Source organism: Stomoxys calcitrans, chromosome 2, assembly GCF_963082655.1.
Source record: "Stomoxys calcitrans chromosome 2, idStoCalc2.1, whole genome shotgun sequence".
NCBI lineage: Eukaryota > Metazoa > Arthropoda > Insecta > Diptera > Muscidae > Stomoxys > Stomoxys calcitrans.
The window spans coordinates 9520522-9534710 of record NC_081553.1 but is presented as its reverse complement, the minus strand read 5'-3'; the positions used below and the strand labels follow the sequence as shown (position 1 = coordinate 9534710).

Below are 14189 nucleotides of genomic sequence, written 5' to 3'. Positions count from 1 at the left end.
TAAGCCCCATATTCCCATGGTCAGTAAATAAGTCCTGTTTGGGGGGTGTTTTGGGGAAGGGATGGACCCCCAGAAACGTGGTCCCACATTTAGATATTAGATTCGTATTCTACTCGCAAATACCTTTTATTTGAGTCCCATATTGCCATGGTCGGTAGATATGTCCGATTTAGGGGTGTTTTGGGGGTTGGGGTGGTCCCCCTAACACTTGGTCCCACAATTGGATGTCAGATACGTTTTCTTATCCTAAATACGTTTCATTTGAGTCCCATATTGTCGTGATTGGTCTAAATATCTGTTTGGTAGGTTTTAGGTTGGGGCGGCCCCCCTAGGTACTCCATCCGAAATTTGGATACCAAATTTTTATTTTTGGGGACCTTATGAAAGCACACAAAATTTCGGTTATATCACACCATCCATCTCCGAGATCTGGCGTTTCTGAAAATTAGGGTAAGGGGGTCCGCCCTCCCCCTTCAGATATCAAAAAATGTAGTACCCTATTTTCACCACGGGATTTTTATGCACCATTCGTGAAAATTTCAAGAAAATCCGTTCCTGAGTCTATAAGGAACATACAAACACAAATTGATTTTTATATATAAAGATATATCAAATATGGTATAGCGATCAACGCGTGGACAGACCTATTTTCAATACCGGTGTAGAGAAAAATTTATGGCCTAAATTAGCTTAATTCTTTTAGGATTTTGCCCAACTGGCGTAGTATCTTCAACCTGAATGGTAATTTCCCATGGGGCTTTTATTCGTTATAATACAAACTTATCCTTAAGCAATTTGTAAAACGCTAATGCTTTTAAAAATTTTTTGCCCTTTTTTCTCGCTAAACTAAATTTGTGTTTACAAAGGAATTAACATTTTTTTCGGTGCACCATTCACAGTTGCACCACAGTTTGTAGTGGTTACGGTGACGGTGGTTTCAGCCATTATTGTTATCAACTTTACGCTCCATTTAAATGGGCAACCATTCAATAATATTATTTTCAAATTTATTTCTTCTTCCCCCCCGCCGTTCTGTCGCCATCCGATCACCCTCCACACCATTTCTATGTTCTGTGGGATGCGTTAACGCATTCTAGCTGCTGTTCATTTGTTGGCAAGCGAGGCAATGGACCACAGGCTATTTCCATTGGCCGCAATTGTGATAAATTTGGCATTGTTGTTCATGAACTCGGTCATGTTGTGGGCTTTTGGCATGAGCACACTCGGCCGGATCGCGAGAAGCACGTTATCATTGAGCACAACAACATCATGAAGGGTCAGGACTACAATTTCAATAAATTAACGCCAGATGAAGTTGACTCGTTGGGCATGGCCTACGACTATGACTCGATAATGCATTATGCACGCAATACCTTCTCTAAAGGGACCTATCTGGACACGATACTGCCCATCGAAGTCAAGGGACGCAAGCGACCGGAAATTGGCCAGCGTTTGCGTTTGAGTGCTGGTGATATAGCCCAGGCGAATTTGCTGTATAAATGTCCGAAATGTGGTCGCACCTTCCAGGAGAATACGGGAATTTTTGCCAGTCCCTCGTACTATACGGCCGGTGCATTGAGCAACGAAACGGAACATTGTGAGTGGCGCATAACGGCCACACATGGCGAGCGAGTGGTTTTGAAATTGGAAAATTTGGTAAGTGAGTATGTGTGTGGTAATGCTTCAGCTACAATATATTATCCTTAAATGCATTCATACACACACACACACACACACACGCATAAAATCAAAGTCAAACGAATAGCCGAAACTGTGTTTTAGACATTAATGTTCTCATTGGCAGACTATTGCTGTGTGTGTGCGTGTGTGTGTGTGGGTTAATGTAAAATGCATTTCCGCTTGAACATTGCTGTATATGTGCTTAGAAGGCTTTTATTGAGTTTTTTTCTTTTTTTTTTGGGCAATATATGAAAAATGGTCTATGGCATGATTTTGACTTCTTTTGGTGCTTTTTTTTGCAGAACATTTTCAAATCGGAAAACTGCCAATCAGATTATTTGGAAATTCGCGATGGTTACTGGCATCAATCACCTTTAATAGCTCGCTTCTGTGGCAAAGTTAATAGCGAAACATTGACAACCGTTTCCAGCCGGATGTTGTTGACCTATGTCAACACCCATCGCACCGAGGGTTATCGTGGATTTAAAGCAGAATTTGATGGTGAGTATAACACAGAAATATTGGCTAGTCAATGTTTAAGGTATGGAATGGAAAGTCGATTAAGCACAGGCATATGGGTAGAGTTTATATTTTAAAGGTGGCCGCATCAGCTAGTTATTGATTATAACACTGATTTTTATTCATTTTGCCTACGAATGTTGATAAAATACGTAGTAATTCATCAAAGTGGCCCAAGATTACTCCCTAGTTCAATTGCTTATAGGTCACGCTCTGGAGTTTCTAAACTCCTACAATTCTGCACCTTAATTGAAAACAACTAAGCATTCATTCCTTATTCATTTATTGCATTCATTCTTTAATCCATTAAATCCATCCAAATTACGTCAAAATATTGACCTAACAATATATATATTCTTTAGGGTCGTAACCGTCTGTGTCCATTCTAATCAGGATAGATTAGGTTGAAGTGCCTTCCAGCAATCAGATTCAAACGTTTTCGTCCATTGTGATACCACAGAAATATTAGAAGAGGTTGCCATCTTGTTCTACCATTGAACCTCTGGTACCGCCAAAGCCGCTTCATAATGTTGTATATAAAAATGCGGGAACCCGGCCATTGTCAGTGTTCAGAATTTCTACCACTTTTGCTTTTGCCTCGTCGTCTGAGTCTACCAGGAGTTTATGGAACTGGTCGTCTTGACGAGTTTCCTTATGAATACAGGGGTATTTTTGAAAGCAGTGGAACCACTCCTCCTCAGGGAGCTGGACACTTGCGGTGTGGACGATTCCTCCTTAGAAGCTTCACTAACTGTTACTGTCGATGTGTCGATGTGAGTTTCGTCCTTCCCCACTGGCGCACACCTTGAGCCCAGTTCATCCGGACGACACACCCACACATGGCTTATCGACGACTTTCCCTCCTGTTTTGATCATGGCAGGGAGATTTCCAGTCAACTGCAACCCGCAAAACTTAAGAGATAGTTGTCGATAGTTACTCGGACAAGTGTTCAGCAACAAATGCTGAGTGGTCTCCAGAATCCCCTTACTCCTCTTCAGGATGCTGGACACTTGCGGTGTGGACGATTCCTTTTTAGATACTTCGCTAGCTGCTACTGTTGAAGTACCTTTTGAGTTCCGTCCGTGAGGCGCACATCTTGAGCCCAGTTCATCCGGATGACACTTCCACACAGGGCTTGTCGGGTTGCTTCTCGACGCCTTCCCCTCCTGTTTGCATCATGGCATTGAGATTTCCAGTCAACCGTATTCCGCCGAACTTAAAAGATAGTTGTTGATAGTTACTCGGACAAGTGTTCAGCAACAAATGCTGAGTAGTCTCCAGAATCCCCCTACTCCTCCTCAGTACGCTGGACACTTGCGGTGTGGACGATTCCTCCTTAGATGCTTCACTAGCTGTTACTGTCGAAGTACCTTTTGAGTTCCGTCCTTCCCCACTGGCGCACACCTTGAGCCCAGTTCATTCGGACGACACACCCACACAGGGCTTATCGGGTTGCTTCTCGAGGACTTCCCCTCCTGTTTTGATCATGGCAGGGAGATTTCCAGTCAGCCGCAATTCGCCAAACTTTAGAGATATTTGTCCAAAATTACTCGAACAAGTGTTCAGCAACAAATGCTGAGTCATCTCCAGAATCCCCTACCGCTTCTATACACCTTCAGTCTCAACTTGAGGAATCTATAGGATACAACTCCTACCGACTTGTTGAGGTCTGCGAGAAAGCCAGAGTTTAGTACTAATATTGCACGTTTCTAATCATCCATCATCCATCAGCCTCATCCAATCAACTAATCTTCCAGTCAGTGGTTGAAAGATTGCGATTTCAGTCCTTTAGTGTCCCAAGTATGGATTTACTATTTAAGGGACTCGTTGCGTGTGCCGTTGGTCGACAAGGAGTATCTTCCTTCTTGACAAAATCCATCGCTGCATCTGGCCAGATCCCACCAAACGATACATGTCAATTTAACATTGATCTACGAAAGCAGAGTCTCTCTCTTATTGGTGATAGCGGCTTCGTAGCAGACAACATTCTATGGCCTGACACCACCATTGTAGCTGTTGGGACTTTGGGTTCGTTCTAAGCCTTCTCTCGGTCACCCCGAACCAATTTTCGAAATACCGACTTGACCAAATGAAGAGGCATGCCAAGAGGCTACCAATACTACCTAGAGCCTTAAAATTTTGCACATGACCTCGCATTAACCATTCAAAATTCTAATGAGATTTTTTAATAGCGTTTTTTACTTAATCCCACTGTGCATCAGTGGATAACACTATCGTAACTATTTTTAAGTGTCTATATTAAGATATAGGTTCTCTATAAACCAGAGGGCGCAATTTTTTACCCATCACCGTAGGATAGGGGGTGTATTCATTTAGTCATTCCGTTTGCAACACATCGAAATAACAATTTCCGACCCTACAAAGTATACATATTTCGGATCGTCGTAAAATTCTAAGACGATTTAACGATGTCCGTGTGTCTGTCCGTCCGTCTGTCGGTCCGTCTGTTGTAATCACTCTATTGCCTTCAAAAATTGATATATAATACCCATAAATGCTTAATTTTTTATCAGATTTTGCTGAAATTTGAAACAGTGGGTTGCTTAAGGCTTCGCGATATCTGGCCCAAATATGGTTCAGATCGGACGATATTTAGATATAGCTGCCATAAATACCGATCTGCCGATGAAGGGTCTGAAGCCCTTAAATGCTTTATTTTTTATCCGATTTCGCTGAAATTGAACAGTGGATTAATTTAAACCTCCCGACATGGTTCAGATCAGACTATATCTAGATATAGCTGTCATATAGACTGATCTCCCGATTAAGGGTCCGAAGCTCATAAAAGCTTTATGTTTCAACCGATTTCGCTGAAATTCGAAACGGTGAGTATTATTAGGCCTGCCGACATAGGATCCAAATATGGTTCAGATTGGACAATATTTAGATATAGCTGCCATATAGACCGATCTCAAAATAATGGGTCTGAAGCCCATAAAAGCATTATTTTTCAACCGATTTCACTATAATTTGAAACGGTGAGTAGTTTTATGCCTCCTAATATAGGACCCAAATATGGTTCAGATCGGACTATATTTAGATATAGCTGCCATATAGACCGATCTGCCGATAAAGGGCCAGAAGCCCATAAAAGCTTAATTTATTACCCGATTTCGCTGAAATTTGAAACAGTGAGTTGTTTTGAGCCTTCCTATATCTGATCTTAATATGGGTTGATGTTGGACTATATTTACATATATCTGTCATATAGACCGATCTGCCGATAAAGGGTCTGAAGCCCATGAAGCTTTATTTTTATCCGATTTCGCTGAAATTTGAAACAGTGGGTAGTTTTAGGCCCCCGACATCCATCCCAAATATGGTTCGGATTGGATTATATTTAGATATAACTGCCATAAAGACTGATCTTCTTATAAAGCCCATAAATGCTTTACTTTTTATCCGATTTCCCTGAAATTTGCTGAATTTGGCTGCATAAGTTTTCCAATTTTCACTGTATTGTGACAAAAGGAGGATTATATATATAGCCGAGGTGGTGGGCTTCCAAAGTTCGGCCCAAAGATTTACATATATACTCGATGTGGTCGGTATCCAAAGTTCGGCCCGGCCGAACTTAGTGCCTTTTTACTTATTTGTATTCTAATTTAGTTTAAAATTTCTAGCATTTGAAGTTGGAGTTATTTTAAGTCAATATTTCTTTCCACTTTTAGTTATATGCGGTGGCGAATTGAATATCGATGATACTGAAGGGCGATTGGAATCACCCAATTACCCTTTGGAATATCTACCAAATAAGGAGTGTATTTGGAAAATCACTGTACCCAAAGGATATCAAGTGGCTTTGAAATTCCAGTCTTTCGAAGTCGAGAATCACGACAGCTGTGTTTATGACTATGTGGAAATTAGGGATGGACCCACCCAAGATTCACCCTTGATTGGAGTATTTTGTGGCTATAAACCACCGCCCAATATGAAGTAAGCTGCCAGTGTTAAATCCCTCTTCAAATCGACTAACCAACTCTGTAATTTTCCTCAGGTCCATTGGTGACTCGATGTTTGTAAAATTCGTTTCGGATACTTCGGTGCAGAAACCTGGTTTCTCGGCCACTTTCATGAAGGAGGTGGACGAGTGTGAAACCCAAAATCATGGATGTGAGCATGAGTGCATCAACACCCTGGGCGGCTATGAGTGCAGTTGTCACATTGGCTATGAGCTGCACAGTGACAAGAAGCATTGTGAAGATGCCTGTGGTGGAGTCATTGAATATCCCAATGGCACCATTACCTCGCCCTCATTCCCCGACACCTATCCCTTCCTCAAGGATTGTATTTGGGAAATTATAGCACCACCTAAGCACAAAATCTCTTTGAATTTCACACATTTCGATTTGGAGGGAGCAACTCATCATCAATCGGAGTGTGGTTATGACAAAGTGACGATCTATTCGAAATTAGGAGATGATCGCCTAAAGAAAATAGGCAGCTTTTGTGGTAGTTCCATACCGCCAACAGCCACATCGGAAGAAAATGCTTTGCGTGTGGAATTCCATTCCGACAAATCTATACAAAAATCTGGATTTGCAGCAGTTTTCTTTACCGACATTGATGAGTGCTCCATAAATAATGGAGGCTGCCAGCATGAGTGTCGCAACACAATAGGCTCGTACATGTGCTCATGCCACAATGGTTATTCGTTGCATGAAAATGGTCATGATTGTAAGGAGGGCGAGTGTAAACATGAGATATCGGCCCCATTCGGTACAATATACAGTCCCAATTATCCTGACCTGTATCCTCCGAATGCCGATTGCGTTTGGCATTTCTCCACAACGCCAGGACATCGCATCAAATTGATATTCAATGAATTCAAAGTGGAATCACATCAGGTAAGGGGCATTGCTAGATAAATAAATCAATTTTAAAATACGGAAAAATAGTGGTATTCTGGAGAAATTAGAAGCCGTAAAAAATGGAGAGGAAATTTTGAAGTACAAAAACTACTTACGAGTCACGATATAAATCTAAGGATGAAGTTTCATGAAGACATATATGAGTCTGTTTTACTAAATGCAGCAGAGACATGCACCATAAAATCAGCTGATTTAAAGAAGTTCGAGTCGTTCGAAACTGGGTCTACAGACGCGTACTAAAAATACCATGGACAGATTTTGTGTCGAAGGCAGAAGTTCTAAGAAAGATGCATTGTGAAAGAGACTTGCTAACTACCATAATGAGCAGAAAGACATGGTACCTGGGACATTTTATGAGGAATCCCAAATTGAAAATATTGCAAAGTATAATGCGGGCGAATATTCCTGGAAGGCCCGTGGGAGTAAGAAAAGGAACAACCTGGCTGGACAATATTCAACCATGAACGGGAATTCGAAACGCGGACAGACTTCTGAGCAATGCGAAAAATACAGAAACCAATGATGAAGTGATGAAAAAACTTTAAAAGCTTGTAAAGAATTACTTGTAATTGTATAGGTCGCTAAAAATTCGAAAATCGAATTAGCAAATAAAGAAGAAGATATTTTTGCCTATAATAATCTTCGAAATTTTTTCTTACTTTTAATCTTTTTTAGGAATGCGCTTACGATAATGTGGCCATTTACGATGGTGACTCGGAAAGTAGTTCCCTTTTGGGGCGCTTCTGTGGCGAAAAGATACCCTATCCCATATCCTCTTCAACTAATCAGCTGTACATGGTTCTGAAAACTGATAAAAATAAGCAACACAGCGGTTTCACCGCCGTCCATTCCACATGTAAGTTGAGACATCACTTTTGCAAGTCGACCAACTTAATGTGATTTTTCAAAAATTATTTTTAATTGTTTTTAGCTTGCGGAGGTTACTTGCGTGCCACCAATCAGGTACAGCAATTCTATTCTCACTCGCGCTTTGGCAATTTAAACTATGACATCAATATGGATTGTGAGTGGACCATTCAGGCTTCACCTAATAGCTACGTTCAATTGATATTCTTAACCTTCGATTTGGAGAGTAGCGAAAATTGCACTTATGACTACGTTCAGGTCTTTTCGGGCATGGAGGAGAACAGTGGTCCAATGTATGGTCAATATTGTGGCAATACGGTGAGTACTTTTATATATATTTGCGATTTTTGAATTTCAGGAAGCTACGATAAAAAAACCATCAAACAAAGCAAACTTTTAATTTATTATGACCCAAAAAAAAAAAAAAAATTTTCAGCGGTGGTTATCCATCCCCTCCTATGCTGGCTACATTTGTGGGGAACTATGCCATTTGAAACAAGTAAAAATGCGTTAAGTTTGGCCGGGCCGAACTTTGGATGCCCACCACCTCGGGTATATATGTAAACCACCTTTCGTCGAAATCAGGTGAAAAATGCACACATTATGCCCCATAGCAGCTATAACGAAATATGTTCCGACTTGGACCAAATACTAATAAGTACAAGTCATTGTTCAAATGTGTATAACAAAATAGGTCAATATGACAGTTATATCTGGCCCGATTTAGGCCAAGTAGCTGAAAAATATCGAAGATCCTAACACAACTCACTGTCCCAAATGTCGGCGAAATCGGACAATAAATGCCCCTTTTATGGCACCAAAACCTTAAATCGAGAGATCGGTCTATACGGCAGCTATATTCAAATCTGGACCGATTTGGGGCGACTTGAAGTAGAATGTCGAGGGGCCTAACTTAACTCACTGTCCCAATTTTCGGCGACATCGGACAATAAATGCGCCATTTATGGGTCCAAAACCTTAATTTAAGGTAACCTATCATCATTGTATGATCCCGTTAGTAGAGAGTGGAAAAGAGTATGGTACGTGAGTATGGCCTGACAAGGGACTGTATTTGCGTTGTTCTCTCTTGCAAAGCCGCTTACATGCTAGATAAAATAGTATCATAGCAAATATTTTTTCATGTTTCTTATATTTGTTTTAATTTTAATTTTTTTCTTAGATACCCCAAGACATTATATCCTTGACCGATTCCCTGTTGGTGCGCTTTAAGACAGACAGCAGCGTCATATTGAAGGGCTTTTCGGCCTCCTACGTTGCCGTGAATCCGTTCGACAATAGTGATGAGGATGCCAATTCATATAGTTCAGAACTGGCTACACCGTTTCCGGGTTCGCTGAAATCAATCTATAAAGAAGAAGATTCACAGGAAACCGATGATTACAATGATTTCAATGACAACCAACTGAATGTCAATAGTCCTTATTACAATCGCAATCGATATCAAAATAGATTTTAATTACAGCAGAACAAAAAAATATTTACCCATAATGAAATCATAAAAACTTTGAAATTCTAATTGAAACTTAAGAGAGAAAAAATCAAGTAAACTCTTTGACAATATATAAGAATGACTTTATTTAATAATTTTTCTTAAAACAAAAACCAAAAAGAAAAACCCAAGTAAACCAAACATATTCATTGATTTATACAAAAAACACAAACACAAACATATTTTACATTAAGCATATCACCCAGATCCCAAAACTAAGAGAGAAGACGGATCAATCACAAATCAAACAAACCAAGGACGTACTGAAAGACAATGGGTCTGTGAGTTGGACGAAATGTTGTTAGAAAATGCATGTTTTTCGTTTCATTACATATCTTTCGGAAAGAGAGCATCTGTGAGAAGAGATCTGCTACTTGTGTAAGTACATTTAAATGTTTACATGCAAAACAAATAAACATTTATTATATATACATATATTTAAAACTATATACGTATGAAAATAATTAATTTTTAGTATATCTATTATTACGATACGATTTACTTAACAATGAAAACCAAACATCTTTAATTTTAGTCTAATATAAACTAAAAATGCATCTATGAAACTAAACTAGAGGAATAGATCGTTTTTTATTATTATAAATATTATTAAAAATTATTATGTTTAATTTTTAAAGAATATAAGCGAATATATTTTGATTGTGTCAAAATAGTTTTAGACCGAAAACAAATAAAACGATTGGTGTTAAATTAATTGATCATTGGATTAAAAGAGGGTGTCAGAAATGTATGCAAACCATTGTCCTTGTACTGATGATGTGGAAAAAAAACTGAACTAGTTTACAAAAAGTATTGAACAATTCGAAAGCACTTGAAGAGCATGCCTCTTCAAGTGCTTTCGAAAATAAAAGAGGGTAAGTAAATTCAAATTTTCAGACTTAGAATCATAGTGCAAATAACACATAATTTTTTTTTTCTAACTTTAACTCTATAGATAATAAATACCCTTACATATTAAAAACAATATATTTACATATGTATTAACGTAAGAATTTAAAACTTATATAATTTTCCTTTTTAAACTTTCTTGATTCTCAGATAGACCTATTAAATCTTTCAGTTGATTAAATTGATAACATAGCTGCCGAAAAGGATCATTAATGGCATAGTTGGTTTTATAATTAGACATTTTCAAAAGATCAAAATATCTGGTAGATCTGATAGGAACGTTAAAGAAAATTCGACTGAAAAGAAAGAAGGAATCTATTTGACCATGAAAAAAAAATGTAATGTTCAGCATTGTTCTACTACTTTTTAATGTATTCATACGAAGGTAATGAACTTCTGTCCCACCCATTTCAACGGAGACAAAATAATAGAAATTGTTTTTGAACCGATCCTATCAAATCAAAATGAATATTGTAGTACGGATCCCATAGCACTAAAGCGTACTCGAGATTACTTCTAACTAGCGACTTATATAAGTTTTTCGTCACAGAGAAATCATTAAGTTCTTTACTCCAGCGTTTCATGAAGCTAAGAGCACTACGTGCTTTGTTTGCAACCATTGAGATGTGTTGACGGAAGTTTAAGCGTTGGTCTAGAAGAAATTCAAGGTCTTCAAAGCTATAGACTACTTCAAGCTGATTGGAACCCAAAAAGTAGCTAGTTTTAAGAGAGGTTATTCTTGAAAATGATATGTGTTTGCATTTGGAAATAAAGTCTATCAAGGTCATACTGAAGATAACACTGTTCATCAGAGTCTCTCGTTGATCTAAAGATCTTTACATCATCTGCATACATCAAAATATTTGAGTGTTTTAAAGTAAAAGGGAGATCGTTTATGAACAAACAAAACAGCACAGGGCCAAGGTGGCTACCCTGTGGAACACCTGAAGAGACAACAATTGATTTGGAAACTGCAGTACCAAATTTAATTCTTTGAGTACGTCCAGTCAGATATGAGAGATCATATCTGACTGGACGTACACTTTAGTAAAGATGGACTGAAACCAATAAGATCTCTTTTTCTTAACAGAAGGTTGTGATTGACTTTATCAAATGCTTTATATGAAATCGGTATAGCCATCGTTGACCAAACAAGTAAACTCTAAAATATTTGTTATCGTCGATTTCGATTTCCGGAACCCATGTTGGTAGGGAGACAATATAGAAGAGACTTTATGTGAAATAGTGTCAGTCAGAATTTTCTCTAATAGCTTAGGAATAGCATTCAAAATTGAAATTCCCCTGTAATTAGAAATCTCATTGCGATTTCCGGCTTTAAATAACGGTCTTATATAAGATTGCTTCCACAATTCTGACAGATATCGATGCTTTAATGAACTGTTGAAAAGTGTACAAAGGGGATACGAAAGTTCGAGAGCGCAATGCTTTAATATATTCGATGGAATTCCATCTGGACCGGGATTAAAAGTTATCTTTAGTGACCTTAAATTTTCAAGTCCTACGTTTTCGCTAATCCCAGACATGTCTATAAAAGCTGAATTGTTGATTGTGTATGGATATGTTCCACATAAATCATAATAATTATCTGAGTAAGTAGTGCTAAAAAAGTCAGCAAAGATGTTGGCATGCCTGAATCGTTATCAGCTACATTATCTTTATATCTAAGAAAGATCGGTAAACTATTACAACGGCGCTTTGAATTCACAAATTTGTAGAAGGATTTAGGATTTGATTTCAATTGATTTCTAGTTTTATTCAAATAACTACCATACGCCAATTGGTTTTCTTTATTATATTCGCATCTTGTTAATGAATACATCGAAAAGTCAGACGTTGACCCTGAGCGTTGAAACCTTTTATGTAATTTATTCTTCTTGTTCTTCAGCCTAGAAAGATTGGTTGTATTCCATGGAGGACCAGAAGCATTGCAAAAAGTAGTTGTAGGGACAGATTGAGAAATAAAGTCAAGTAGCACAGTATAAAAAGTTGAAATCATTGCATTGATATCTTTAGATCTGAAAATTTCATTCCAATGAACAGATGAGAGTAGTGAGTTCAGTTTGAAGTAATCAGTTTTGGCAAAACAGTACACTTTTTCAATTGCAACATCTCTTTTAACTTTAAGATTGGGATAGGGTATAAGCAATTTGATTGTCGGATGATATCTATCCTCAGGACTTACAACCGGGTCATTATAACTTAAACATAACTCAGATGGTTGATTAACGAAAACAAGATCGAGTAATTTAGAAAATGAATTGTTTATGTAATTAATTTGAAAAAGACCAAAATTTAACAATATGCCGATGCATTCATTAGAAATGCCATTGGATATCAAGGGTGTTAAATCATTTGACTCGGACGAATGAATCCAGTTAATTTGAGGAAGATTAAAATCACCAAGGGCAATCAATGTGTATCTTGGTTGAGATGACTGAAATGCTGATTGGATTGAGATCCGTGTTTTAAATAAATATCTTGTTGTTCCAGACGGTAAGGCAGAGGCACTAGGAGCACTTGGTGAAGTAGCTGTGTTCGATGGAGTCAATAGGCCAGAAGGCGGCAGAGTATTAAGTCTCGTGTAATCGGCGACTAAACTGGTTGATGGTTGCTGATCCATTGGAATTTCAATATTAGATGGAACTGCGTTTATATTAGGATTCAATGGTTTTTTTCTTCTACGCATTGAATTGATGGGTGGTTGAGCAGGTTGTGCTACCAAGTTGAGCAGGTTGTCACCAAGTCGAGTAGTTGTTCGTAGCCATACGATACTAAAGGTTCTTTCAGACGACATGTTTTATATATCTACTGTATAAAACCAGTAAGGAAAGGCAAAAGTCGGGTGGTGCCGACTTTATAATACCTTACACCCACCCTATAGGTATAAAGTGGGAGCTATGTCTAATTCTGAACCAATTCTGTTGGACCTCGCCGGATGTTTTCAGATGGGTTAATAAACTGTAATAACTACGGTTCACAAATGACAACATTATTGCAAATTATCCAAAATTTGGTAATGTGGTACTCGTCGAGAAAAGCGTTGTGCAAAATTTTAGCAAGATTGGTCAATGAGAATAGTTCAAATCGGTCCATAACCTGGTATAGCTACCGTAAAAACCGATGTGGGATCTAGACTTCGTGAGTATTTAAAGGGCGCAAGTATTATCCGATTTGTACAACGGCTTCTCACATGATCTTTAACATACGTGTCGATCATGGCATTCGGCCCGGCCGAACTTAGCACTCTTTTACTTGTTTCCAATTTCAATAGTCTTCGTCTCTAGGCCTAAATACATGTCCATACCAAATTTAAAGACGATCAGATGAAAATTGCGACCTGTAGTTTGTACACAATTTAACATGGACAGACCGACAGACAGACGAACAGACAGACAGACGGACATAGCTAAATCGAATCAGAAAGTGATTCTGAGTCGACCGGTATACTTATCAATGGGTCTATCTCTCTTCCTTTTGGGTGTTACAAACTAGTTCACTAAGTTATAATACTCTGTACCACAGTAGTGGTGTAGGGTATAAATATATTGCGTATATATCTGAGAGTATAAAACGGATCAGGGAATACATATGTTAAATTTTGGTAGAATTACATCAAAAAATTTTGGTAGAATTCTGTCAAAAATTTTTGGTCGAGTTCTGACCCTGCAATAGCCATATACTTTGTACACAAGGTATATTATTTTATGTGTCGAGATTGAATTTCAATGTGAATATCTGTTAATGAAAGGGTAGTATAAATACCCTCTTCTTTGTGAAAGGGTAAAGTTAG

The 14189-nt window shown here is 38.3% G+C and overlaps 1 protein-coding gene across 5 annotated transcripts in view; it reads left to right on the top strand.

The window, feature by feature from the left end:
- LOC106084331 (protein tolkin) overlaps positions 1–10018 on the top strand; it is a 145689-nt gene extending 135671 nt beyond the window's left edge. For all 5 annotated transcript variants that reach the window (XM_059362450.1, XM_013247954.2, XM_013247935.2 and 2 more), the window contains 7 exons: positions 1098–1656; positions 1983–2181; positions 5893–6157; positions 6219–7068; positions 7768–7948; positions 8024–8277; positions 9140–10018. In XM_059362450.1, the coding sequence (XP_059218433.1) occupies positions 1098–1656; positions 1983–2181; positions 5893–6157; positions 6219–7068; positions 7768–7948; positions 8024–8277; positions 9140–9436 (2605 nt within the window). In that variant the 3' untranslated portion in view covers positions 9437–10018. The remainder of the gene's footprint in view (positions 1–1097; positions 1657–1982; positions 2182–5892; positions 6158–6218; positions 7069–7767; positions 7949–8023; positions 8278–9139) is intronic.
- Positions 10019–14189: the final 4171 nt, after the last annotated feature.